The sequence below is a fragment of the Euwallacea fornicatus genome, chromosome 30 (genome assembly GCF_040115645.1).
Source record: "Euwallacea fornicatus isolate EFF26 chromosome 30, ASM4011564v1, whole genome shotgun sequence".
Lineage (NCBI taxonomy): Eukaryota > Metazoa > Arthropoda > Insecta > Coleoptera > Curculionidae > Euwallacea > Euwallacea fornicatus.
The window spans coordinates 1,540,191-1,567,396 of record NC_089570.1 but is presented as its reverse complement, the minus strand read 5'-3'; the positions used below and the strand labels follow the sequence as shown (position 1 = coordinate 1,567,396).

The window sequence follows — 27,206 nt, the reverse complement described above, 5'->3', positions numbered from 1 at the left end:
AATTCCGATCTTGATCCTGACCAATCGCGGCCTCGGACCGTTACGCGGGACATTCAAGTTGTTGAGACTTGTTGAGAGGCAAAACGGCTCCGATTAGAAAATTGAAAAAATTGCGGGTTGACGGCCGGTCTTGAGTACCGCGACCTCCGCGTGAAGGTTTTTCAATTGGACGATACGCGCAGGCGCCAAAAATAAAAACCGATTTCCCACGTTAATTTCCTATGTCCGGGGTTCATGTCGACGCCTGTTATACGGGGTGCTGCATTTCGGATCCCGCCAAAGGAAAACCCGTGTAAACTTCAATACCACCCGATATTATTTTCCCCGTTCGTTTGAAGGCGACATTGTATGGTATAAGGGCGCACAGGGTGTTTCCTAAGTGCGGTACATAACTTCGGGAGCGCATTCTACGGCTAAATAAAGGTAATTTTGTCGTATAAGCTATATCGCAAAAACGCTTCGTTGCGGAATTACAGGGTGCGAAAATTTTATTGTCCGAAATTTAATGTCTCACGCGCAGATGAGTGAACGGTGGTGGTGACTGGTAAAATGTCGACAATTTCGCTGCCGAACAGGCAAGAACACAGCAAAAAAGTTCATATCTTCACACAAGCGCTTCTTCTCGTAAGAATAATAAAAAATAATGAAAAAAGTTAGCTACAGTGCTTTTTATTTATTTACTCGGAAACGGTGCGTCCTACGGAGAAAAGTCAAGAGACCTTATTTCTTCCAAATCGAACGCGCAATTAAAAAAGGAACCTAATATTGGAAAAGAACAGTGGCGCGCCACATTTTTCCTTTAAACTATCCAGCAATTAACGTGCCCGCGCGCCGCTTGTTACACAGCAGCCACTGTTTTTGGCGCGAGATACGCGCCGTTGCCAGCTCTCAAACCCCGCAAGATCTCCTTAAAAAGCCTCAAGTAGTTCCGGAAATGTTTAAAGAATTGTCATTTTTGAAAGAAATTCGCACACCCTGCAACTCCGCAACGAAGCATTTTTGCGATACAGCTTATACGACGAAATTACCTTTATTTTAGTCGTAGGACGCGCTGCCGAAGCTGTGTACTTAGGAAACACCCTGTATACTATAGGGGAAACATAACTTTTAAGTACTCATCCGGCAAAATATGTCCAACGCAAGGTCGACATGTGCGAATCACCATCGGCTCGTCACCACCTTATACGGCGCACAATGGACATATTTTTAATGAATTCCGACCAATAATTAAGCAAACAGAGTCGCGTTTAAGTGAGGTTAGGTCGATTTGTTTGGGTTCGAGGTCACGTGGAAGGACTCATCAACGACATACGGGGTCGTTTGCTTGACCGAAAGGTATTTTTTTTTAAAAGCGGACGGTACCGGGGCGCGCGTGCGATAATTTAAAACCTTGAATGCATGTGTACAATGGGAATTAATTAACTATGTACCTATGGCACGCTTTGTTCCCGGCTGAATTCGAGTTATCTCTGGGCAAAATATTTTCACCGGGCGCTTAACAATAATACAACCCCAAATTACGGCTGATTGTCAACTTTTGTTACCCCCAGATAGCTGCGCCCAGATTTAATTTGTACAAACATAAATTTGACAATCAGGCAAACAATGGGAGCTCTATCGCGATGTTCAGATTTTGACATTACGGGAGCCAGTTTAGGTGGAAATCGGCGCTAATAAACGAAAATATATGGAACCGTTATTCGAGACCATTGTCCGTCCGTTCGGACTATTATAGTTATATCTGTATTCTGCAGATTTAATGGGCCACAATGTTTCGTCATTTTTAACGTAATTGAAAGGGACGTCTGTAAATTGATAACGTTTGTCGGCAATTCCGCGCATGAAACTATCGGATTGTCCAATTGCGCTCCTGTTATATGGACTTTGAAAAGCAATTTCACATTTTTATGTTCCCATTGTTTGCTATTTTAGCTTTATGAAAGGATCGTGAATCCGCTACCCTTTTAGAGCTAACATAGAACATGTTTGGTTATGCCGGGAGTTCATTTCCTAACCCCCAATAAAATCGACGGTATCGCCAAAACATACAGGTTTCGCTGCAATCAATTTTAGAGCAACGAAGCCAGAATGCTACTTTAACAGCGCCATTCTAGGTCGAGACGTGGGACAAAAACTCCCTTTCGACGTAGGTCGGAAGACCAACCTCTGGCCAGGCCGACTTGGCTGGGGTCAGGCCCCGTCCACCACCCCGCTTCTTTTCCGCGATACTCCACTGGCCTATTGAAAAAACGAGTTTTCTGCAATGTGTCTAAGAATTAACGGGCCAGGCTACGGCTCAACTACTTACGAACGGATTTTAACGAACTGAAAACCGAATTAAATGGCTACTAAGTACCGCCGAAGATAATTTTCTACAACTCAGCTTCTTCTGCTTCAGGTGCCAACTTCAGTATTTCAAGTAGAACTCCATGTTTTGTTTTTTGTTTTTTAATTTTTGAGAGAAAACTTTTTTTTTTACGTTTGACAATTTAACGTTAAAACAATATTTAACTGAGTTGAAAATTTTGAACAATATCAGTTACGACGGTGGCCAAAAGGGTGAAAACTGAAACAGTTACACTCTTTTCTAAATAACTTTCAACAGACGTTCAGTCCTTTGCTGCATCACCCTTACCTACGCCCTAATGACTGCTGCACATCGTCGTTGCATAGAATCCGCCAGAGACGCATAATACTGCGTAGAAATCTTCATTTTAGAAATTGAATAGGTCATTAACGCTGGTAATCTTATTTGCATGGACTTGTCGGTCTAAACGCTCCTAGAGATTATCTATGGGGTTTAGGTCCGGTGACTGTGACGGCCGCTCCATTAAAGGGGCATTACGTCCATTTAAGTCATTTTTAACTAAATGCGATTTATGTTTAGGATCATTCTACTCATTCTTCCTTTTTGTCGGCATAAAGCAACATATCATTTTTCCATATGTCTCGATAGACAAAATCTATTTTCATTACTAAAAAGGACAATACTCCATTTGGTCGAATGACCAGGATAGATGTTCACGTGCGAATTGAAGTCGCGGCCTCCGATTTTTTTCTTTAGATAATTTTTTTAGATTTTAAGATTAAGCGTTCGGACGCCTTCTGACAGTTCGTGACCACATGCCCATATCGCTCATTTCTTTATTGCCACGTTGAAGTTCACGTTCCTTTTCCAGGTTTTGCGTAGGAGACAGATTTTACCTATGCGAGAACAAAATCCTCTGCGAATACGACTACGAAGAGAGGTTAGTTTTTGCCAATATGGCCTACAACCCACCCCCACTCTCCCACCTTAAAAGGCAGACGTCCATTCCGCCGGTAAGTACGTAAGTAAGATTTTTATCTTAACTTCAGATATCATATCACCACACGCATTCGACTTCCCAACCGAGTTCAAATTCCTGCCTCAAATCGCCTCAATTTTCAGCCTCCCCTGTCGGGCCAAATGATGAACGGACACCGTCCACCCCTGCCCCCCACGAACGGCGACATGAACAACAACATGTCAGCTTCAGGACAACAATCAACCAACCCCAACCAGCCTTTTTCCGGTGCGAATCATCTCAAAAACGGCTCCATGTCTTTAGGGGCCCCCAGCTGAAAGTTGTAGATCATCACTCCTCTGTGATATCGTTGTAAATAGTCGCAAGTCCAGGAAAACCATGCCAAAGACAAGGAAGAGTTTCCATCTGGAGGAGTCAGTGAGTGACCATCTTTGGCTATTTAGAGGGTGCATGCCTAGCGAGGGAATTGTTTGAGGAATCACCAAAATTGTTCTTTTCTCCTTTGAGCTGTCGCAGTCTTCTCTCCAAGCTGAGCACATCAGGCAATCCCATCTTAAACTTGTAAATGATAGGTCTGAATAGGATCTCATTACTTGTAAATATGGCTCAATAGCGTAAATTAGGGTTAACGTTGTTCTAGTTGTGCAATATAAGATGATATGTTTTCAGTGTAAAAATCAGGGTGTTAATGGAAGTAACGTTCCTGCTTAGAGTAAAATAGGCTTTGTTAGTGCAAAATGTGTAAATTTCTCCCAAGACTGTTGAGTTTGCCCTTCCCTGTCCGTGTAAGCTCCCCTTCATGACTTGATTGGTGACTGTAAATACCTGTATATTGCACTGTAATAGTTGTTAATTTTGTTCTTATTGAATATTCACACGTGGGTAACACTTTATGTAAGATATTTCTGTTTTTGTTGTTGCCATATTCATGTTAATTATTACGATACGTTAAGCGAGTTTCATAGTAATAATGACTATCGAGGTGCCAATTTAATTTTTTTCTCATGTACAAAATTATTCATAGTGTACGCATATTATGCCAATGATTTTACCAAAGAAATAAAGTCGGAATGATTACTATTTCCGCGTTTTCTTTTGAGGTGCGGCCCCCTCGTCAAGACGTGTGACGCAAATTAACAACAACTCCATAAACTTTCCCTACCCTGAACTGGGTCCCAAGCGGTGCTCACTATAAGTTTCCCCAGCTTTAAAGTTCCGAATATTAACCCCCAGATGGGGATGAAACAGACACACGGTAAGCCCCTAATTAGCATCTAGCGAGATCTTAAATAATGGCCTGTATTAAGAAACGTTTAAATAATCTGAGAACAACCAGGTGGGTAGCAAATTTATTCCCTAAATGCCTCTATTCCTCTTCGAAAACTTCGCCCCTCTCTCTTTTTAATCTAGACTTTCTCACTTCTCGTAAGCTTGAACAGATTTACATAAGATTATTTTAAACTGGCGGCCCTTAACTTTAAGCCCATTTTCGTAAAGAAGGGGTTTCCGAAACTTTTACATATTTAATTGGGGTGTTCCTCTTCTTATCGTCTTTATAATTTCTTTAGCTGTCGCTTTGTTTGAATCATTTAGTAAATTGAAATTCAAACTAAACGTTATCACCTTGATTTATGTGGGGAAAGTTGGTAGCTGGTGTCCTCTCTTGGGCCAGCCCTTTAGGGCAAAAGTCCGCGATCCGTACCTCTCTTTTACCTTGACGCTTTGACAAGCGTTGCTTTGACTGTGACGCAGTCAAAATTTGTGGTGTTCGAATTTTTGGGGATGGCCGATAAGAAGAATTCTCGCCCTGAAGAAGGGACGGCGCCCGCAGAAACCGATCCCGCACCTCCAGCAGCTGAACAGTAAGTAAAATTCTGCCCGAAGTCTATGCCTCAGAAGGATCTAACTTAGTGTCAATCTTCCACATTCGAAATTCCCTGTCTCCTTCCACGCCACTGCGTTGAGGTTTTGGTGAGGAAATTCGTCCCGCTTCGACATCCATCTGTTCCTTGGTGCGCCACTGTGGCTGGCAGTTGAAGAAGTCTTTTTGCTTTAAATACATCAGTGGCGTACGCCATTTCAGGACGCAGTCGACAGAAGTCAATAAATGAAGTTTCAGCTTTCCTTTTCGCCCTTCAGATTGATCCACTTCCGGCCACGCCTTTTGAAGTCGATCGTTGCACACAGTGAAGGTCCGCGATGTCGTTTTTCCTCAAGAGAACTGGGAAAAATTTTACTTTGCGGTAGTCATAGGCGTCGCCGAAAGCAGACGAATCTATGCAAAAATTAATTACTGTTTTTATGCTCCCGCTTGGCGCCGGCCCGTCCTTTGCTACGCAGCTGCGGTCCCTGCAGAGAGCCGGATGTATACTGAAGAAGCCTCAATAATCAAACCTTCCTTAACGTCCTTCATTAAGTTCTCTTTTACTGACATAATAAGGCCCTGAATAAGTTTCTCCTTTAGACTGATGGCAGAAGGAGAACCCGCAATCATAAGGTAAACTCGCCCTGAAATCCAAGCCTTCCTCTAAGAACATCCCTCCCAAGGCCCACCATCACAAACCCCCTGAATACAGAGTTCCAGTATTACTCTGCAGTGTTGAAAATGTTCGGACCCGCCTTACCTAGAGAAGCAGATCGGCGGTTTATCATTCCCTGGATTCGAAAGCTCTTTCGTCCAGCATACCAAAGTTCCTTATTGAGAGAAAAGAGAAACAGGCTGGTAGACTTTTCGCCTGTCTTCCCTGGATAATATGCGCTTATAGATACCTGGCTTACCTCACCACCTCTTTGCTTCTGGATGAGGCAGTGGATATCTTCCGGGCTTTCCCTCCAGATGGACCTCTTCCAAGTGTCGACAGTGTGCGCCCTTTAAATCTAGCTGCAGCCCAATGGGAGACCGACAAAACGTGGCAAGACACTCTTCAGAATTTGCCAGATGATTTCCAGCTTTTGGACTGCACGGTGCACGAGGATCCTGAAGAGTGCAGGAAAGATCACCGTTTTGACAAGGTCCTTCGATAAACTGCGAGTGAACTGAGTCCTTTAAGGTTTTCTCTTAGATCCTTGACCAGGAATTTCAGTTGTTCTTGTATCTGGCAAAACCTTATGCTGCTTTGATCAGTGGGGGAGGCGAGCGGACCAGAGTAGCTGCATGGTTGCAGCTTCTCTGCTCCATTCACGGCAACGAATGCTGCTGCAAAATGAAGGCAATTAGGAACGATTACGTGATGGCTCTGCTGGGGTATTCAAATTTTCCCGCGATTAAGGTGGGTCTAAGGGTTTCCTTTAGTTATCTGCAGGATTTGAGGGCTGCAGGCCCCTTCGCAGAATATCCCTCCTGGCAACGCCTGAAACCTCTGGCAGAAGCTGCGAAGCAGGCCCCTGAAAACTCTCCAATAACTGACCCAACCGGATGTTATGCAAATGAGTTCCTCGCCGAGCAGCCCATGCCAGATGATGGGGCCTTCTGCTACATAGCCATTACCGGGGATTTGGTGACCAGCAACCTCACCCAAACTTGAATTTATGCGTACAATTATAATTCGCCAGAAGTTTTGAATTAAATTTCCCGCGAAAACACATATTTTATTCATCGACCCCAAGAGTAAAAGTATTTCATATTGTTGGGTTTTAGATAAAAACCATAACCGAATATAAACGGTCGCATTATACGGAATGTTTTCGAAAACTCGTCAGGGACACGGCCCATTGAACAAAACTCGAATTTAAATCTACTTAGCTACCGTATCACATTCGCCTGAGTTGTTTAGAAGACGTGAAAGACTCGGCTCAAGTACGAGAAAAGGATTTGCTGCTCAGTTTATCTCGGCATAGATTTCCAGTCTTGTAATATTTCAAGGAGTTTAGCGGGGTACGCAAGACACGGAAATATTTCGATTTAGAGTTCCTTCCAGGAATCAAAAACTGCCTAAATGTGGAGGACAGCAGAGCCGACCAGGGGAGTTTAGCAATTTCGACATCGAGGGCTTGTTCTCACAGTCGCTTTCATGTGAAACGCACCACTCAGTAATAATAACAATCAAGTTTTGTAATTTTGGCGAAATAATGCTCCGTACCAACGTGTCTGGTGGTCAGAGATTCAGCAAATAAAAACATTTATTGACTAAAACTTTAACAACCACGGACATAGGCTCGGACAGCAATGCAAGCATGTACTCTTCGCGGCATGCTTGCATGATCGATATCCGTTTGGGATTTTCCATTCCATGCCACCTCAAGGTGGTGTGGCATGCCATCCAGATTGTTTGGGGGGCTCAGTAAATTTCGAAGGTGGCGACTCGTCACGCGCGAAAGAAGTTCGATAGGGGATAAGTCCGGCGAGCGTGCAGGCCAAGGTAGCGATGGCCAGTTTTACTTGTTCCAGGTCCCTTTGAGTAATCTTCGCATTATGTGATCTTGCATTACCCTCTTGATGAACGTAAACAAATGGCATTCTTTGTTTTTACAGACACTCTGATCTTTTAACACTCTATCAACTCAGCATGTAACCGTAATAGATGTATTTTCAGTCTTCATACACCGTGTTTCTTAATGGATGGTAAAAAATGAAATGGGCGAATCACGAGCTTATTTTGAGATAAAACGTAGACGCATGCCCCAAATTGCTTCCATTTTGATTTACAGGGTGTTGAAAGCTACTTTTTTTTATAGAATAAGTTCGTCCAACGTAGGTGCACGTATAAATAGCTCAGAGTATAACGGAGCCGTGCTTCGGAAGAAGAGTATTATTTTGCGATGAGGCATGTTTCGCACATGTTTTTCTTCATACTTTTTACCTTCACTAACAAAAAATTTTATTAAGTTTTAAATAAAAAACGAAAATCGCACTAGGAAACTCATACCGGCTGTTCGGTGGACACAGGGGGGCGAAACTATTTTTATCTCGAAAACGGCCACTTGAGCAACAAAACGCTAAGGCGCCATTTTTTTTTAAATTGAGAATTGCTGAAATACAAAAAAAATACATTCGTATTAAAAATAAGTCAGTGGCGTACCACTTTTTCAGCAAAAATGTCCCGTTGAATGACTGCATGGACACCGCTGATGTAAGTGGAAATATTCCGCGTGCTTCAGAATATGCACCTGTACCTCGCCATAGCATTTCACTAATCTGGCGTTACTACCTCAAACCGTTCTTGAAATATTTAAAAATGACAAAAAAATTGAAATTGACCACCGTATCTCGGAAATTAAGTGAGCTCGGACCTAACTTTACTTGACCTAATTATTGCCTTTGTGAGCTCTATATCCGCTGACAGTTCGTCGGTACGTGTGTGAGATGCCTTGCGTCCATCACTCTCCCATGTACGGTTTTTAACATAGGTCTCTCTTCGTTGCAGCTTCTTCCGCTTGCGCAGTAGATACTTTCAATCAGTTTTAATGCAAATATGAAATAGACTGATTGGAAAAAAGTGGCGTTAATGAACTGACATTTATTTTGGAATATCTCTTCGGATAAAGCCAGGAGAAAATAAAAATGACGTAGCGAAAATTCAATCTTTTCCGGACATCTCCGGAACTGTTCGGAACTTCCCCGAATTCGAAGTGGCATTTCCCAGGGAACTAAGTTGTGCCAATTTCGTATCTCTCACAGTTCCGAAGATCCCAACGGTACATCCCGTACAAACCCGGGCCTTCGCACGATTTCCGGCTAACGCGTTAAATGACCTGAAATAACGCGTTAACTTCTCGACGATCTGAGTCTTATCCTCGTCGCTCCTCAGCAGCTCTCGCAACTTCTCAGTAGGACCAACTGGCATGGCCCGTTTCGGGGCATCTCTCGATGACCCCGAAGGGGGGTTGATTTGCGCGCGCGAAAACTCCCACATGTCTCAGTAACGCGACGGTGCTGGTGACTCGGCGGGGTCTCAAACTGACCCGATCCCTCCAGAAATTCTCGTTTTGCCCTGGTCTCCCTTGACGTCCCCCCCTCCCCCGAAGGGTTTCTGGTACTCCCCGCGTTAACTCCTATGGGAAGTCACCCCATTTTCGCGTAATGGCAAAATAACAACCCACCTTACCTAACACACCTCGCGCTTGTTTTCGTTCGGTAACGTCAGTCTGGCAACCAATATTTGTCAGCAAAATTGAAACTGCAAATCGGCTTACTGAGCAGCAGTGTTGGAGGGTAAATGTGATCTGATAACGGAATGAAATCAGCGCATAACAACGCGGTTTATTCCCATTATAACGCAAAGGGGGGGACGGGGGTTCTTACCCCCGTGACGTAAATGCGAGAACGCCTTGGACTGCGTTCCATAATGCATTTCCATCAGATAAACTGTTCCGATAAAATATAGAATTTAGTATTAATCCGAGGGGTGCGCAGGGGACGTGATGAATGGCTTTGTAACAAGCAATGTATTTGCATTAATTGCCGCTGCCAGGGTATTGAGCCTCGTTTTAATTAAACCATAGACATCGTTGCTTTTCGGGATATATTTACCTTAAATAGTTGATTATTCCAGTGGAGCAGGGGTGAAAATAATCAAATTAATTTCAAGTGGGCGCTCTCACCAGTCAATCAAGTTTTTACGCGACCAGGAAAGTCCATTGTACCCATTGTCATGTGACGAGTTCGGTTTCCTCACAATGATGTCTACTCGATCTATCACTTACATCCCTTAAATACTTAATGGCCTCTTTCTATTTTATTTTATATGTGAAGGAGCGGCTTTGCTGATGAGGGAGCGGCCCGATATAGCCTCAATAGGCGCAGGAATTGCATTAGTTTTAAATGATAACCTTGCGGACGTCGCGTCCCTTATCGGACGATCTGATGGTATTCCACTTGCCACAAAGGCATTTCTCAAACCCCAAAATAGCAATTAAAACCGTTTATTGAGATATTGTTTCCCAGTATTCCTCTACAATGAAATTTTTCAATTAAGTACAAAGTTCGCCCCGAACCCTTGGTGTGGAATTTCTATGAAACAAGGTAAATATTTTAATAAATAAGGGTCTTTACTGGATTAATTAATTAGTTGTTCATTACAAAGCACGCATCCGAGCGCTTCAAGTTTACTGGAAGCTGAAATTTCTCTAACAAAGTACCCTTCATATACCAGGTAATATTAAACTTGAAAATTCCTTTTGAATTAATTTTATTATTATTCCTAACTAGCTGGGGCAACTTTTAAGAGTTTTAAATTAAAAGTTTCGTTTATTAATTAAAATAGTTCGGATTTTGTTGTTTTTCGGTTTAATTGCCGTAGCGGATGATGCCGTTTCCCAACAGGAATTAACCTTAAGATAGATGGTGAGTTTTTGAATTTTTCAACGAAAACTTTATGGGTCGTTCATGCGCTTTCTTCGGCTCAGACCCGCTCAATGGCTCCAACGTGCGCCCGATGGGCGGAAAGAATCCCTCCCGGAAGGCCGGATTCTTAAAATGTCCGCTGGACTGACCACGGGCCGGACGCGCACCGTCCCGAAATTGCAGTCTCGTAAACACAGGTTTCGGCAGAAACAAAAACCAACGATCTAAAACTTGATGTAACTCTAATTACCTTCATTCGACTTTAAATCGACTTACTTATATTCGTATTTCCAGGCAATCTGCAGTAACGGCCCGAATAATTTTCATAGCTCGAAGTAACTCGAATTCAAGTAATTTATCGTGAGGGTCATTAGTAACCCGAACTAACTGAAACTCTCCCGAATTACCACGAAAACTTGAAGTCACCCTGAAACTGTGTTTTGACTTTAAACCAAGTTAATTTTGCCATATTTACAAATAGCCGACAGTAACGGCCTGAACAGCTCTCATACCTCGAAGCTAGCCGAATTTAAGTAATTTATCCTGAGGGTCATTAGTAACCCGAACTAACTGAAACTCTCCCGAACTACCACGAAAACTTGAAGTAACCCTGAAACTGTGTTTTGACTTTAAACTAAGACATTTTTTACATATGTACAATTAACCTGCAGTAACGGTCTGAACAGCTTTCATACCTCGAAGTAACCCGAATTCAAGTAATTTATCGTGAGGGTCATTAGTAACCCGAACTAACTGAAACTCTTCCGAACTACCATGGAAACTTGAAGTAACCGTGGAACCGTGTTTTGACTTTAAACCAGGTTACTTTTTCCATATTTACAATTAACCTGCAGTAACGGCCTGAACAGCTTTCATACCTCGAAGCTAGCCGAATTCAAGTAATTTATCCTGAGGGTCATTAGTAATCCGAACTAACTGAAACTCTCCCGAACTACCACGAAAACTTGAAGTAACCCTGAAACTGTGTTTTGACTTTAAACTAAGACATTTTTTACATATGTACAATTAACCTGCAGTAACGGCCTGAACAGCTTTCATATCTCGAAGCTAGCCGAATTCAAGTAACTTATCGTGAGGGTTGTTAGCAACCCGAACCACCATGAAAACTCGAAATAGTCTTGAAACTGTGTTTTGACTTTAAACCAGGTTACTTTTTCCATATTTACAATTAACCTGCAGTAACGGCCTGAACAGCTTTCATACCTCGAAGCTAGCCGAATTCAAGTAATTTATCCTGAGGGTCATTAGTAATCCGAACTAACTGAAACTCTCCCGAACTACCACGAAAACTTGAAGTAACCCTGAAACTGTGTTTTGACTTTAAACTAAGACATTTTTTACATATGTACAATTAACCTGCAGTAACGGCCTGAACAGCTTTCATATCTCGAAGCTAGCCGAATTCAAGTAACTTATCGTGAGGGTTATTAGCAACCCGAACCACCATGAAAACTCGAAATAGTCTTGAAACTGTGTTTTGACTTTAAACCAGGTTACTTTTTCCATATTTACAATTAACCTGCAGTAACGGCCTGAACAGCTTTCATACCTCGAGGCTGGCCGAATTCAAGTAACTTATCGTGAGGGTTGTTAGTAACCCGAACTAACTGAAACTCTCCCGAATTACCACGAAAACTTGAAGTCACCCTGAAACTGTGTTTTGACTTTAAACCAGGTGACTTTTTCCACATTTCTAAGTAATCTACAGTGACAGTCCGAGTGGTTTTCATTCCTCCGAGTTAGCCGGTGCTCAAGTAATTTATTTTACGAGTTCTGAGTAACCTCAACTAACCGAAACCGCTTCGAACCATTTTCAGAACACGAAGTAACCCTGACCGCATTGATTCGACCTTAAATCGGCTTACTTATTTCGATGGTTTCAAGTAATCTGAAGTGATGCCCCAGGTGATTTTCACAGTTCGAAATAGCCCGATTTCAAGTGACCCATGTTGAGGCCTACGAGTAACCCGAACTAACCGGTACCGTCCCCAACTACTTGCCAGAACTTGGACTAACCCCAATGGCCTCGGACTGCACACTTTACTTTGGGTTACTAATTTTGACGTTTTTTGAGCAATTCGGGGTAATGACCCGAGTTGTTTCCATAACTTGAAGTAACCTGAACGTAACTTGACCGCCCAACAGCCCGAAAAGAAAGAGTAAATTTTTACCCCTACATTATAAATATATGCGCTAAACATGAACTTTTCGCACTGGAACGAGGGTGCATGATGGTCGAGTTTATACCCCGTGCCTTTTCATGGAAATAACTGTCATCTGTTTTAAAGATAAGATCGTAATTGAATCGCCGTGACAGGCGATTTGCACACGGCCGCCACAGAGGAGTGTGTATACTATTATTCTGGATATTGCCAGGAAAACGATCTTTCTCCCTTTTGCTCGGGGGGAGCCAGTTGTTTTGGCATGGAATCTCGCTGTATCGTCCCTATATTACTTTAATCCTCCCATCAATCAGACAGACACTAATAGCAATTCCTCGTTATCAACTGAACTTTGAATATTAATAAACTTTAAACGTTTGAATTTCGTCCCAAGTGCTGTGCAAAATTAATAGCATTTTACTGTTATTTAAACAGAAGGAAAATAATTGAAAACTATTTCACGTACTGATCGTCATCGACTTATAACACGATAAATCTTTTAAGGGTTTTGGGTCACTGGAATTCTTGCCTTTCATGACATAAACCATCAAATAGTCACTGCCCATGTTCGTTCTATAATCGTGAGGGCACGCAGCCTTCAGTATCTGAAATATAAAACTACAGGGACTTCACATTACTCACCAATTTGCGCACTAAAGCCGCGGAACCGGTGGTGGTGGGACCAAATGGTCCGACGGTAATCTTCGAAGATTTCCGCTATCATTACGAGGGTAGTCCTAGAAGTGCCCGACCAAACACTAAAAGGAAAAAACGAATGGAAAGTACCAGACTTTTCCACCGACGTTCCATGCATTTTACGTCCTATTTATAGTGAGAAGCTGCGAAAGCTCCAAAACAGGCATCAACCTCGGACTCCACCTCTTCATTGTTGGCAAATCTCTTTCCATCGAGTCACTTTTTCGAGTTTAGAACTAGAAGTCGATCTGACGGGGCTAAATCTGGCGAGCAGGGCGGCCGTTCTAAAGAAAGCGGGGCGCTCCCAGAGCGTTGCTTTCGAGTGAAGTGTTTTCTCAGATTAGTATTAGTCTTCCATAATTGTATCGATTTTAATTTGATAAGATTTTAAATAAAGGGCGACGGCATTAAAACTCGTATTTATGCGTGAATTAGTCGCCGGAACGGCGCCTGCAAGTCATAAATTCATTTATTAAAAATCACTAAAAAAAAACCTTAAGTAGCATTAGAAATATTTTAGAGTTTTTGGGCAATGGCGTCCCTTCCCTCGAGAACATAAATCATAAAATTATTAATGCTGACGCTGACTTCGTCATAGTCCAGTTGTCAGGTCGTCACAATCTGAGCACCTCAATTGCTCTGCAGCAACGTGGTGTAAGAGTACGCAGTCTTTAGTATCTGAAACAAAAAACTGCAGGACCATCCTACTACTTACCAACTTCCATACCCAAACCACGGAGCTGGTGGTCATCGCCCCAAATGGTCCGATGGTCATCTCCAAAGGTCTCTGCGATCTGGCAATGATAAGCTGTACCATTTGCTTCCCTTCTTTGGGCAGCAAGTACCAGTCGCTTTCAAACAGGGCATTTGCTATAGCTTCGCTCTGAAATGAATTTCTCCGAGGAATTTTGTGAGCTGCTTACAAACGTGTTACCTGAAGTTTAACTTCGTTGGAATTCCACGAGAGTAGGTAGAGTTGAACGCCCAGAAGGATCATGAAAATGGCCAGCCAGCCAAAGTTTTGTGCATCAGCATCTACAATGGTGACAAGAACAGAAGCGAAGTCTAGAGAACTTAGAATGAATTCCATCATGATAATGTATTTAACTCGGTTATTCAAGTCTGTCACGAAACTAGAATACTCAAATCTTCAATATTCTTTTAGACAAGTTTACTTCCAAATCCAACCTAATAATGTATTGATGATCCTTGATCAGTTGCTTCAAAGCCCGAAGCTGCCCCTCACCCTCTATCCCCGATGAGGCCTTATTCTCATCATCCCTGAACAGTTTCCGAAATCTTATCTGTAATGTTGTAAGCTGAATTCTGCAATACACCAACAATGTGGCGAAGAGCAGATGGGTGATGCTGTTGAAAGAGAATCCGAGGAACCCCCAAAGGAATTGGGAAGCGAGTAAGAACACCGGATGGTCCTGTCTGTTTAGAGGAATTAGGGACATATACATCGAGTGAGATTCTACGGTTTCATTATACAAGATGTTCCGGTGTCTGATCGTTAGGTACTGGGCCGCCCCTGGGATAAAAATGGGCTAAAGAAGGGTCGTTTGATGTTTTGGATGCTTACCAACTCCCTGTAGAAGGCAGACAGTTATCAACGTGGAACTCACCATAGCTATAATGTAGTGTTTAAGAAGAGCAATGTGCCTGTGATATGAAGAGGAAATTTCGTCGTCCCCACTAGCCCACACTTTCCGCTCATTGGCGGCGATATCTTTGAACATCTGCAAGGTTTTGGTTCTCCAATAAATCACCACCTTCATCATGAGCTTCGTCCCGTTCACCACCACCCCAAAGCTCTGCGTTATGACCGCCATGTCGTAGTGAAGGAAAATCAGGCGCACCAGCTCGGCAACCAGCAAGAGCCACCATACGAGGCAGGAGGATCTCATGAACAACGAGTACAACTTGAAGATTTTCTGAGTTATGTGGTGGGTCCCTACAGGTTCTATCCAAAAGCCCGCGAGAATCAACAGATACTTCATCCAGGCAATGAGCTTCTCATTGTCCCTGATGGGGGCCATGTTTGAGGGTTGTGGTCACATGAATGGCGGCCACTTGCGTTTTTATATTTGCAAAATCGCGTTTTCTTATGAATTTTTCATTTGTAACCGTCGGAAACCAATTAAAGGATAATTTTTCATGGTTAATTGATAAGTCGATGGTTTGAAAAATGAATGCAGAGATTTACCTAGTGACGAACGTCACTATTTTTCATCAAATCGTTAAAGGAAGGCGAACAACGGATCAGCGATTAAATTAAATAGGGAAATCCCTGCCGTTAATATAAACAAACGCACGAGGAAATCATGAATTAGGGCTAGGACACTAACTGACAAGGCCCTAATTAAGTACATCATTAATAAAGATTAGCCAGCTTTAGTTGGTCGTTATGATACGTTTCGAGTAAACAAACTACGTCCTACGCAAATGAGGGACGAAGGACACTGTCCCAAGACGTTGAGACTAAACTTTTGTCCGGATTTGCATGAGATCGTCAGAAGCGGATATTCCAGACTTTATGTGAGATATGGAAATTGGGGGTTGATGCGCAAAAAAAGAACAGCGGAATGGACAGTACGGTAATCTGGTCAGTAGTGACACGTCGCACTGAAAAAGGGCGTTAACTTTTGTAAGTAACCTATTGCGAATGTCTCTTCCAAAAAGCGGGCGACAGTTTAAAAAAAATGGCGGCGGTTTTAAAATGGGTATGAAAAGGGCGACAGTTTTAAAAAAGGGCGGCGGTTTTAAAATGGTTACAAAAAGGGCGACGGTCAATCAGGGAATCGGCCTCGCAGCGATGGTTTTCGAAGAAATCGGGCATGTGCCTCGCCAGGAAATGGGCGACCGTCTCAAAGAAAGGGCGGCGGCTTTAAACCGACAGTTCTGCGAATGCGCTGAACGGTGTCCAGCTCCCTCTCTCCATCTATTTGTAACCGTGGCAGTAAGCTGCGGTTACCATCGATCTTATGAACGTCTCTAGTGACGGCACAATGAGCGGCTCGGGTAAGTTTGTGCATTGTGATCTGAAAATGAGCGTTGGTTGAGTCAAAAGCGAAACCAATCGAGTGTCGACATGTGCGGTGATTTATGTGAATAAAATTGCAATCGTTTAAAACACTTTTTGCATATGTTTGTTCTCAAATCCATTAGAGTGGTGCTCCAAACCTACATGGAACTATCAGAAAACATATCGAGCTTTGGCAGGATTGAAATAATGGTAAAATTGGATAATTGCGTGCGATAATAAAAAATTCAACACAAAGTTTTCTTTGTGTTTTTCCATAAAATCATACATATTTTCCCACGAGAGCTTTTTTAAAGCATTGGAGGCTCCAAGTGGTTCAGTTTAGTTTTGCCAGGCGTTCAATGCACACCTGCCGTAAAAGACGCGGATGGAGAAAGTTGCCCTAATGGAATTGTCTGGTCCATTTCATCAAGTTTTCTGACCATCATTAGCTTTCGGATGATATGCGAAGTGAGACCACGTGAGGTCAAATCCCTACTGAAAACCCTCCATTGAATCTTTGAGAATTTCTTGGAAGGCGATGTAAGTATGTTAAGTTACAAGCGTCGAAGGGTTGAAAAAGGACAGTTTGAGTGATAGAGTTGTGAAATAAATGATTTTTGTCCCAATGAAAAATTGGCAGTGAAAACGAGCTTTTCCAGGAATCGCCAGCGCTGAAAGCACCATTTTATTCCCATGGGTTTCAATAAGGACCATTCGGAAGTGAAATGCGGTCAAACTTGTGGAAAATTTTGTGAAACAATAATGCGAATAAAGATTTTCACATATTTTATTGCGGTGTCCTTTTCCTAGAGCTTCTTATTCAGTGCTTTGAGGTGTCTAATCCTTATAAATTTTTTAAATAATCTTTATCATCTGTATCATTCACGCGAGGACGCGCAGTGTCCAGTACCTGAACGAGCCGTCTTCAAAGCAAAACTTTACCATATTTATGCAGGAACTGACAAGGAGTACGGAGTCTGTTTTCATGGATCGAAACACTCCAATGGTCATCCACAAAGGCGTTTGGTTCTCGTTATCGTAAATCGGATATTCCGCTTTGCGTCCTTGTCCAGTGAACACCAGTTGCTATGATAAAAAAAAAGTCTCTTTTTCTTTCACTCTGGAAAGGACCCTACCTTCGTTTCTTTATGGAGGCCAATACGAGAAAAAGAATAACAGGTCCTCCTTACCTGTCCTTTGATCTCATCGCAAGTCTCACCGACCAGGAATAGTTGGGCTATCAAAAGATTGGAATAGCGCACTCATTGAACGTTCCCCATGCGAGTCTGATGGAATTAAAGCCTCAAATGGCCGAGAATGCATGGAGGATTTCTTACCTTAATAACGAACTTGCTGCTACATGTAAGGAACTGAAGAGGACACCCAGCATGGTAATGTACTTTCTTCGCCGGTTGCCTAAACCTAAAAGTCGGTCATTTATCAGCTCTACTGAAGGCCTTCCCGTCACTATAAGAAAGTGGTAACAACGCCTTATAAACTATTGATGGTTGACCTGAGTCCCTTCAGCTTGTTGATACCCTCGCTACTTAAATTCAGCCCTGAACCAACCGGATTCTAAAAGCGAATTTGTAGAATTTCTAGATGAGCTGCTGCATTCACTAGTATGGTCACATAAATTAACTGAATCACTATAGAATATACGAATCCCATCAATGCCCGCAAATCTTGAGTTGAAAGGAATCAAACGAGGTTGTTGACTGGGTTCAACGGAAAAGTCACTGGGCATATGCCAGTGAAGCATTGTGAATCCGGTTTATTTCCTAATCTTCAGTGAAGCCCGAGCTCCTAAAACTTCTCAAACTTTTCTTCCTTCTGAAAGTGTTCCAAGACACATCTATCAGGAGTACTGCTCCTGAGGTAGACAAACCCAATACAAACACTACAACTCTCACAACCTGGATCATGTCGCGATACAAAGCCTCCATCTCCCCAGCCCATACTCCTCATTCCTTCCCAACGATATCACTGCAGTGACCACATCGTTCTTAATGTAGATCAGAGTTTTGGACGTGATTTTCGAACAACTGATCATCGCAGTATATCACAATCTGAGTTTTGTACCCGTGGATGATCAGTTCTACAAGCTTTAGCACCAATTGGGAGCAAAAGAAGTGGTTGAACCTTGTGGACCGTGAGTAGAGGTAGAATATTTTGTTCGTGATGTGGCGGGAGCTTGTAGAATTACTCTGAAGCCCAGCGCCGATCATCAGGATATTGGCCCGTGGAATTAGTTATTCCTTAAATGGGCCAAATGGGGGTTTTGCGAACATTACGGAAGTGCCAAGGGCACAGGGGAGTTCAGCTTTCCATTAACAAGGAGGAGTATAAGATAATGATTTCGTAAGGCAATTGAAGCACTTCAGAATAGACTTAAATGCTAGAACCCTTGGTATGGAGCTGTGAGCTTTCACCTACAATTCATATTACGCGGTTAGAAACTTCTTAATAACTGCAGAGAATTGCCTTAAAGATAATAAATAATCTGAAATCTTGAACTTAGAGGTTTGAGATGCTCAACAATGGAATCTATGATGGGTTTGCGTGGGTCATGGCCCGAGAAAGGTTCCCGTGGAGAGGAACTCGAGAATGTGGATGAAATGAGAATTTCGTAGCGTAAGCGGTGAAGTGTCCCCTCGCAGCTCCTCAAGAGGTTCACGTGCATAACCTTTTAAATTTAAAGTCTAGGAGACTCACTGACGATGCTTGAGCAGTAGATTGATGATTTGCCTTGTAACGGTATCCATCCAATGAAAATTCACATCAATTAAACCCAATTTATTAAGTTCGAAAACGATCAGAAACTTTGTCCCAACGGGCCACTCACAACTCTGTTTATATTGAGCGCATCAGAGGTTCGTTCCTCCTCCACAAACTTCCTTGAATTTTCTCATTAAATTCATATTAAAATGGGAAGCTTTAAGCACCCGAACCAACAAATCAAGTTCTGGTGAGAAAATTGTCTTTTTTTTTTTTTTTTTTTTTTTTATTTTCAATGAGAATGTTGGACGTGCGAGAGGTCTGGAGTCAGTTGTCCTCTGTAATCGCGTTCCGATTCAGGTGTCCCGAAGGCAAAAAATTTAAAACGTCTTGGCCCGTATGAGGTTAACTCTTAAGAAAAGCTATTCCATGTTAAAATCGAAACGTTGTTTTTTTTTCTAGAAGGAGACGGAAGTATACTGAATTGCCGCCACTGAACCGAGTTGGAAAAGGACAAAATGAACGACGGAGTTCATTTGGAACAAGCTCTCCAGAGGTCAAACGGCATTGAAAGCACCATTATATTCCCTTAGCATTCGATGAGCAAAAAATGGCTGAATGCAATTTGTAACATTTAACCTGGATTATCGAAATATCTGGAATACTAGACTTCCCATACAGAAATGTTTAATATCAAGCTTCAAACATTCTGAGGGGAAAACGTATTGGTGGTAAAGTTAATTCTCCCTCATCCCTCGCGAGTGCGGGGAGGGGGCAAATTTTTTAATTGCGAATGGGAGTTCCCTTTTTTACAGATTCGGATGATGCGGCCAAAAATAAGGAAAATTTATCCGAAACATTTTTTTTTATCCATACTAGGAAACACTGTAATTAACGAAATCCAATACACACACACATACTAGGTATATGCATTGAAATACACCAAAATCGCTTCGATTTTCTCTTCTAGGGTCAAATGCTGCACTGTGAAGCAGTATTACCGACAAAATGTTTAAATTTGATGTTTTATTTGTTTATATTATTGTTTATTTGTCACTTTTTGTTACCATAGAATTTTTTTTTTTTTCAAGTGAAAAGTGCCATTTAACGTGTGCACTGGATTTCGTTAGTCACAGTGTGTTCCGGTACGAATCGAAAAAATCTGTAAGAAAATGGCGGTCGCCATTTGAAATTGGAAAGCCCCCTTCCATTTCGCCCACACGGAGAGCGGAGGGGCATCAACTTTCTCCCTCACAGTGATTGATACTAAAGGCACCTTCATAGGACGCCCGGCGTTCGAGATATTTCGATGTTCCAGGTAAAATGATACGCACTGTGTACGGGACACTCGGCAAAATAATAATTCGAATAAATAAGTATGATTGCAGTGTTATTTTCTTCGACGATTTAGTTCAGTGCTCTGAAGTGCCCATCCTTGGTAATCGGCCTCGGACAACCCTTATATCCTATTTCCTCGTAATATTCACATATGAATACGCAGCTTTCAGTACCTGAAACAATGTGTTTTCAAGGTAAAACTTCACCACCCTTCTGCAGCATCCTACAAGAAGTATCGAGTTCGTTGTCATCGGTCCGAACGGCCCGATGTTCATCAACAGAGGCTTTTTGGTTCTGGCTATTATGAATTGAACATGCGACTTTGCCTCCTTGTTCAGCAAATACCACTCACTTTGAAAAAGAGCATCCCCTATTCCTTCACTCTGGAAACAGTTTCATTTTCGTCATTTAACGAGAGGAACGTTCCGCCTACGTTCGAGGCACCCTCCTCACCTGAACCTTAATTTCATTGCAGCTCCAACCGACTAAAAACAGTTGGATCATCAGGAGGGCGAAATAGAAAAAAACCCATCCAATTTCGGATATGTTCATCTGCAATTAAGGGCTCAAACGGCTGAGAATTCGCAGGGAGTTCCTACCTTAATGATGACCATTGAAAGAGTTGCTATATCGAAGGAACTGAAGAGGAAATCCATCAGAGTTATGTATTTCGTGCTCCGATTGAACTTCTTGACAAACCTAAAAGTTGGCCAGTTGTTCTCCTAAGGAACCAAATTTTAGCAAGGGCGACAAAACCTTATAATGTATTGGTGGTTGAGAATCAGGTGCTCAAGTTTACTGGTCCCTTCGAGGCCACGACTCAGCTCGGGCTCAACAAAGTTCCGAAAGCGAATTTGCAAAATTTCTAATTGACCTGTTGCGTACATTAGTATGATCACGTAAATCAACTGAGTCACGATAGAATATATGAGCCCCACCCATGCCCACAGAACTTGGGTAGAAATGAACCAGTGGAGGTGGTTGCCTCGGTTCAGGGGGAAAAGCACTTGATACATAAAATGCGGTTCCAGTGAGGAATTGTGAAGCCGGTTGTGCTCCCGAACGCTCAACGTGGCATAAACTCCTAAAAGTGCTTCGTCTCTCTCTCCAATCTCAAAGCCTCGGATACCTACCAGTGTATTCCAGCAAGAACATCGTTCCTGAGTTAGCCAACCCCAGTGCAACAACTACACTTCTAACGAACTGGATTTTGCCCCTGTACACGTCCTTAATTTCCTCGTCGGTTCCATCCCATACTTCTCGCTCTTTCTCAATAACATCACTGAAAAAACTCATCACATCGTTCTTAATGTAGATCAGAGCTTTGAACATGATCTTCGAGCAACTGATCACCACAGTAAGACTTCTAATCACAATCTGCGTTTCGTAGCCTTGGATGATCAATCGTAGGAGTTCTAGCACCAGTTGGGCGTAAAAGAAGAACCAGTTGAACCTCATGAACCATGAGTAGAGGTGGAATATTTTGTTCGTGGTTTGGCGGGTGCTTATGGGTTGGTCCCAAAGCCCCGCACATATCATCAGGATTTTAGGCCACGAAATCAATTGCTCGTTAGATTGGTTTAGTGTTTCCCTTACGAACATGATAGAAGTGCCAAGGGTGTAAGGGAAATTAGGTATTTATCGGAAAGGACGAAGAGAGAATGCAGGATAATAGTTTTATAAGCGATTCAACTGCCACGTGATTAAATATAATATTGAAATTATTTTCTTTACAACTGGAAGTTCTGTCCTGTAATTTGCGTCTGAGGGTAGAAATTTTTCATTATATACGTGGTAAAATTATATTTGATATCCCGCAAAAAATAATAAATAAGCTCAAACCTTGAACTTTGGGATTTAAGACAGGCAGTAATGGAAATCATTAGGACGAGCGCACTGGGGTTATAGGGTTCTAGAAAGGCTCCCGCAGCGGGGGATGGGAGAACACGGGAGGCGTAACAGACCTGAGTACCAAAATGTATATTAAAAGAATCCCGAACGTACCCAAAACTCTGATCTGATTGATCTCTTCACCGGGAGAAATGTTGAATCGCTGGCGGAAACCCACGACCGTCCAAAATCACCCTTCCCCACTCGAAGTGTCCCATTTTCTCCCAGTTCTTCCTAAACTCGCCTCATTCCCAACGAAAACGCTGCCGACTCTGGACAATCCAGATCGCCTCACAGGCATCCACAGTACCTTCTTATACGAATCAAAAAATATCTCTTTCCATTTCTTCCAACGCTTCAGCCAAGTTCGACTGACTTGAACTCTCCTCGTTCTCAATACTGATGGTTCGCCGCTTCGATGCCGAATTCTTCGGATTTTCCAGCCTCCCGATCTTCTTTCCAGTGCCCGTAGCAGGATTCAATTTGCCAAAGTTCGATGGCTCATCGAAGCGACTCCGGCAGATCTCCATGGCAATTTATATCGATGTCGCAAAGTTCAAGGCTCATAACGATGATTGTCCTTTGAGGAAAAAACTGATCGCCCCAAAGAGCACAAACAACAGAGCTCTAATTACAGAGCGAACATTACTACAACTGCAATAGTTTGAATATTGAAGACTTTACGGTTAATTGCTATTTTGATATGCAAATTTTTGGGTCCTTTGAAGTTTCCCGTGCATACCTGCCTCTTACTGAATCCCTGGCTAGTCCCATACACCATATGCACTCGTTAACATGTACGAAGACGAACCACCAAATCCGGCTGACCAACAGCTCATTAAGTGGGCTAAAGTCATGATGATTTGCTCAGGGCTCTGGAACGGCCCCATCGGCACCCACCGTATGGTGGAAAAACTGCACAAGATTTACGGGAGGTTTATAAGATACAGTTTCTTCGCTTTGGTCCTTTTTTTGCATTTAGAATGCTTGCGACTGGTCGTAAAAGGGTACAACAGGGAAATAGTGATTGGAAGCTTTAGTGTGGTGGTCAGCGTCACCAAAATTTTGTTCAAAACTGTGGTCTTCATGAGGTATCCGCTGTTGGACGTAGTCAATGAGATCGTTAGGAAAGAACGACAGGTATGGGCTTCTGGCTGTGAGGAAATCCAGGCTTTGTATCGCAAGAAGATCAAGTTTGTTAAAAGGACTGTGCTGATGTTACTTGTGCTAAGCACTATTACAGTGATGACGTTGCAAGTGTCGGGTACGTAAAGTTATCTGTTAAACGATGAAAATCGGTCTGAACGTCTTTTAGGAGCTGTAGCTACGTTGAAAATCAAACGGTATAACGTGATGAACAACGCTTCGTTGGAAAGTCACTTCATGTACCAAACAGTTTTCCCTCTAAACCGAATCAACCACCTCAACTGGCTATTTTCAACGGAAATCCTATGGGGATGGATCGGATTATTGTATTCGTCGATAACTCAGCTAATTTTCATAACCATACTAGCGTATGCCGCAATTCAGTTGCAAATCTTGCAAGTTCACTTCAGAGATTTAATGGGAAGCACGGTAGAATTGTTCCCCGCTCACGCAGAAGTCCTGCAAGGAGCTCTCAAGCTGAGGGAGCACATGGTTACCCATAAAATCATTATAAGGTCTGTCCTCCGTGTTCCAATCAGAACCACGCCAAGAAGACTTTGGTCTTTCAGATTTATAAACCAATTCAATCAGACGACGAAATACATGATAATGATGGATTTCCTCTTTTCCTCGTTGGATATAGCATCAGTTTCATTGAGCATCAGCCAGGTAGGAGGCTCCTATGTTCCTCAATCGTGCCTCGAGAAATGACTTTCAGATGGGAGTCGGGCAAGCCAGCTGGTTAATTTTTTACTTCTTAACTCTCCTCACTCAACTGATCATGGTAGCTTGGAGTTGCAACGAGATCAAAATTCAGAGCGAGGCTCTGGGAGATGCTCTTTTCCAAAGCAGATGGTATTTGCTGGACCAGCAGAGTAAGCAAAACGTCCTCTTTATGATAAGACGAATCGGAAAGCCCTTGTACATGACCATTGGTGGGTTCGGACCCATGACAACTAACTCAATAATTCTTGTATGTACCACACACCTCCTTTATTTTAATTTAAAATTCGGTGATTTTTAATCCGAGCAAGTGACGTAAACGGAGCTTTGATTTGTTGTTTCAGGTACTTAAAGCTGCCTATTCTTACGTGAACTTGATGAACAATTAGGAGGAAGTTGTCCAAGAATGGCGAGCACCGATCTACTGAGCCTAACTCATTGTAATAAATTGTTCGAAAGTTTTCAATTGGATTTAGCGTCTCTTCACTTGTAAAACTTGCTAGATGAGGCTGTTGTCGGCATGCATTGAAATTTCCCCCATGTCCAGTTCTCTCAGGCCAGAAGTGGCCTGGATATGGTTTGTGGATATGGAGCGAATTGCCGCTGCGTGATCCCCCCTTCGCTGCTCCCATGAGGAAATTGTTCATTCCAATTTCCTGAAGATTTATTTAAACGCTTTTCTACGTCACCATTAGTAAACTGCAATATTTTCGCCTAATGATTGCGCCAACATCTTTTTCCTGCAGCTGTCTTGGGGCCACAAATTTCTTGCAAAAAAAATGAAAACTGCCAATTTCAGTCAATTTCATCCTTAGATAATTGCAGAGATTTGTTAAAAATGTATAAGATTTCCATGTCTGCTCTTTAATTTGCCCTTTTTCACATTTTTTTCCCATTCAACCGCATTAGGAACTTTTCTTCCGAGTCGGATTTGCCACAAGTTCGAGTGTTTCTGTTCACCATATCTGGTCGTGTCGTAAGTGGTCTTATCAAATCCACATAATGTTCTTTTGCATCGACTTTGATAAGGGAATTGTCTACCTCAGGCTACTTCAAGTGAATACGGACAACCAGTGGGTAAGTAGCTACGTATAAGGAAGTGAAAGAAAAAATAAAGAATGGAAATTGATGTCTTCAGAGGCAACCGAAAATATTGAAGAATTAGAGAATTGGCAGATTAGAGACAGATTAGAGAGTTGGCAGCAACTCTTAAGTCTGCGTTTCGCACTTAAATTGATAGCTTCTGGCGATTTTCTGTACACGAGGCAATAATGAGGAAATATGGTCCCAGCAGCCCTTATCCATATTTATTAAGATCTTGTTCAGTAAGCCGATGTATATTGCGAATTATTTACTTCCCATGAGACCCAGGGAAAGCGGGTGTTGTTGCGGTGAATTCGGCAATTTTCCGAGAACTATTTCGATCCCCCGAGCAAAAAAAAATCGACTCAGCGACTTCGGGAAGAAGCTATGTCACATTAGTCCTGGTGGTGCTCATTCAAGAGTTAAAAATTCCGCTCATCTCCCAAACATTCTCCCTCAATTTTGAGCGTTCGCACGAGCACTGCAAGGTTCCTTGGGCGAGCTCTTAATCAAAACTAATTTCCTGGATGACCGGACCCAGGACTTTCCGTTTAGCAATTAAACTAAGGACATTATTTTACTAATTTCATTGCTATTCCATTAGGGGTCTGCGTGATGCAGATAGGCTATCGTGGAGCGGCCGAATGTCTGTCCGCTCCGGGCCACTATTAATGGTCCGGGTCCGGGCGTGTTGGCCGAAATGCGACTAATTACTGCTGATGCCGCCAACCGACCGTGTGAAAACTGATCTCGAACTCGCCAAGATGTTCAAATGAATAAATCTTTACCCGGGAATTGGAGAGATGAGACTGCGACCAGATTTGATCGAAGACTGGCGTCCGCCGTTTCTTTCTCGCAGGTCAGCTTGCTCGTGCGAGAGGTCCACACATGCCCCGCGCTTCTGTGAGAAACAACATTCTTATGCGGTTCTAATTATAGTTGCACAATGAACTAGAGATACCCCACTCGAAATGCAGGGTGCTAAAAAATAATCCTATAAAGACAACAAACGCAATAACGTCACAAATTACATATTAATACGATAATACGATAATGTGATGTAAATGTTCGAACTGTACCCCGCTGACTTCCAGAGAGTGGGTAAGCCGCAACCCAAGTTTCTCAAGAACGTTTCCTATCATTTGAGGAGATATTTGTTGAGCTTCTTGAGTAATTTTACGTTTCAACTCTTCTCTATTATTGGCTCATTCAATTACACCCTATGTTTCAGTGAACCCACAAAAAAGTCCATAGGCGTCGGGTCAGGCGATCTAACGGGCCACTCTAAATTACCATATAACGCAAATACTCCAATGACCATTGAATTTAGACGTGGGTACGTTACATAAAATAGGTTCGGAACTTTTCAAAGACCTCAAAAACGTCATGATGTATCTAGGGTTTCATGGGAAAAAAATGAAAAGAAAAGTTCTTTAGAAAATAAACCCCGATGTGGACGACCTCCTAAGTGTTGGAAAACGTTAAAATTATCCGAGAAAAACCTATATCAACAGCAATTGACGCAATCCAAAAAATTGCAAATATAATCAGAATGTTTACCAAAATCATGGGTATAACGACGGAATTCCAAGAAAGGAATCGCTAAATAGTGATATGGACAGAACGAAAAGGGTTCAATTTGCAAAAGAACATTTTAAAAATGTTTAAACAATTTGGGACACCGTAGTTGCAGGACAGCAATGGTATGTCCGGATCTGGAGTGGAGGGTTTGGTCTTCATTGAAAACTCCATGGATCAACTTGGTTGTCTGAATATGTCCAAACGCAATTAGGTCTCTTCAATTCCCAAAATGAGTTTGGAGGACCATTGGA

The 27,206-nt window shown here is 42.5% G+C and overlaps 5 protein-coding genes across 6 annotated transcripts in view; 4 read left to right on the top strand and 1 right to left on the bottom strand.

The window, feature by feature from the left end:
- The window catches only part of LOC136347764 (LIM domain only protein 3-like), a 35,566-nt gene extending 31,199 nt beyond the window's left edge, over nucleotides 1-4,367 (top strand). For both annotated transcript variants that reach the window (XM_066298040.1, XM_066298041.1), the window contains exons 3-4: nucleotides 3,180-3,321; nucleotides 3,431-4,367. In XM_066298040.1, coding sequence (XP_066154137.1) covers nucleotides 3,180-3,321; nucleotides 3,431-3,604 — 316 coding nt within the window. In that variant the 3' untranslated portion in view covers nucleotides 3,605-4,367. The remainder of the gene's footprint in view (nucleotides 1-3,179; nucleotides 3,322-3,430) is intronic.
- A 671-nt stretch (nucleotides 4,368-5,038) lies between these two features.
- On the top strand, nucleotides 5,039-6,844 carry LOC136348037 (uncharacterized). The gene is made up of 6 exons (XM_066298571.1): nucleotides 5,039-5,149; nucleotides 5,752-5,784; nucleotides 5,835-6,005; nucleotides 6,053-6,299; nucleotides 6,350-6,531; nucleotides 6,580-6,844. Exons 1-6 carry the CDS (start codon nucleotides 5,070-5,072, stop codon nucleotides 6,809-6,811), a joined length of 945 nt encoding a protein of 314 aa, XP_066154668.1. The 5' UTR covers nucleotides 5,039-5,069; the 3' UTR covers nucleotides 6,812-6,844.
- Nucleotides 6,845-14,002: 7,158 nt separating this feature from the next.
- On the bottom strand, nucleotides 14,003-15,527 carry LOC136348036 (odorant receptor 30a-like). Its single transcript, XM_066298570.1, has 5 exons — nucleotides 15,034-15,527; nucleotides 14,637-14,982; nucleotides 14,383-14,581; nucleotides 14,176-14,331; nucleotides 14,003-14,126 (listed from the first exon to the last, which is right to left on the bottom strand). The coding sequence occupies exons 1-5, from the start codon at nucleotides 15,488-15,490 to the stop codon at nucleotides 14,079-14,081; spliced, it is 1,206 nt and encodes a 401-aa protein (XP_066154667.1). The 5' UTR covers nucleotides 15,491-15,527; the 3' UTR covers nucleotides 14,003-14,078.
- A 7,690-nt stretch (nucleotides 15,528-23,217) lies between these two features.
- On the top strand, nucleotides 23,218-24,279 carry LOC136347996 (uncharacterized). Its single transcript, XM_066298484.1, has 3 exons — nucleotides 23,218-23,686; nucleotides 23,738-24,083; nucleotides 24,138-24,279. The coding sequence occupies exons 1-3, from the start codon at nucleotides 23,218-23,220 to the stop codon at nucleotides 24,277-24,279; spliced, it is 957 nt and encodes a 318-aa protein (XP_066154581.1).
- LOC136347801 (odorant receptor 49b-like) lies at nucleotides 24,188-24,716 on the top strand. Its single transcript, XM_066298105.1, has 3 exons — nucleotides 24,188-24,237; nucleotides 24,287-24,541; nucleotides 24,636-24,716. Exons 2-3 carry the CDS (start codon nucleotides 24,287-24,289, stop codon nucleotides 24,678-24,680), a joined length of 300 nt encoding a protein of 99 aa, XP_066154202.1. The 5' UTR covers nucleotides 24,188-24,237; the 3' UTR covers nucleotides 24,681-24,716.
- Nucleotides 24,717-27,206: the final 2,490 nt, after the last annotated feature.

Coding starts and splice junctions, on each gene's coding strand:
- LOC136348036 (XM_066298570.1), bottom strand. CDS start 15,490: ATGGCCCCCATCAGGGACAATGAGAAGCTCATTGCCTGGATGAAGTAT. Junction 14,983..15,033: donor CTGCCTTCTACAGGGAGTTG/GTAAGCATCCAA, acceptor TTTTTATCCCAG/GGGCGGCCCAGTACCTAACG. Junction 14,332..14,382: donor CCAACGAAGTTAAACTTCAG/GTAACACGTTTG, acceptor AATTCATTTCAG/AGCGAAGCTATAGCAAATGC.
- LOC136347801 (XM_066298105.1), top strand. CDS start 24,287: ATGGGAGTCGGGCAAGCCAGCTGGTTAATTTTTTACTTCTTAACTCTC. Junction 24,542..24,635: donor CAACTAACTCAATAATTCTT/GTATGTACCACA, acceptor TTGTTGTTTCAG/GTACTTAAAGCTGCCTATTC.
- LOC136348037 (XM_066298571.1), top strand. CDS start 5,070: ATGGCCGATAAGAAGAATTCTCGCCCTGAAGAAGGGACGGCGCCCGCA. Junction 6,006..6,052: donor TTGAGAGAAAAGAGAAACAG/GCTGGTAGACTT, acceptor ATGCGCTTATAG/ATACCTGGCTTACCTCACCA. Junction 6,300..6,349: donor AAGATCACCGTTTTGACAAG/GTCCTTCGATAA, acceptor GTTTTCTCTTAG/ATCCTTGACCAGGAATTTCA.
- LOC136347996 (XM_066298484.1), top strand. CDS start 23,218: ATGTACGAAGACGAACCACCAAATCCGGCTGACCAACAGCTCATTAAG. Junction 23,687..23,737: donor GATGACGTTGCAAGTGTCGG/GTACGTAAAGTT, acceptor AACGTCTTTTAG/GAGCTGTAGCTACGTTGAAA. Junction 24,084..24,137: donor ACCCATAAAATCATTATAAG/GTCTGTCCTCCG, acceptor TTGGTCTTTCAG/ATTTATAAACCAATTCAATC.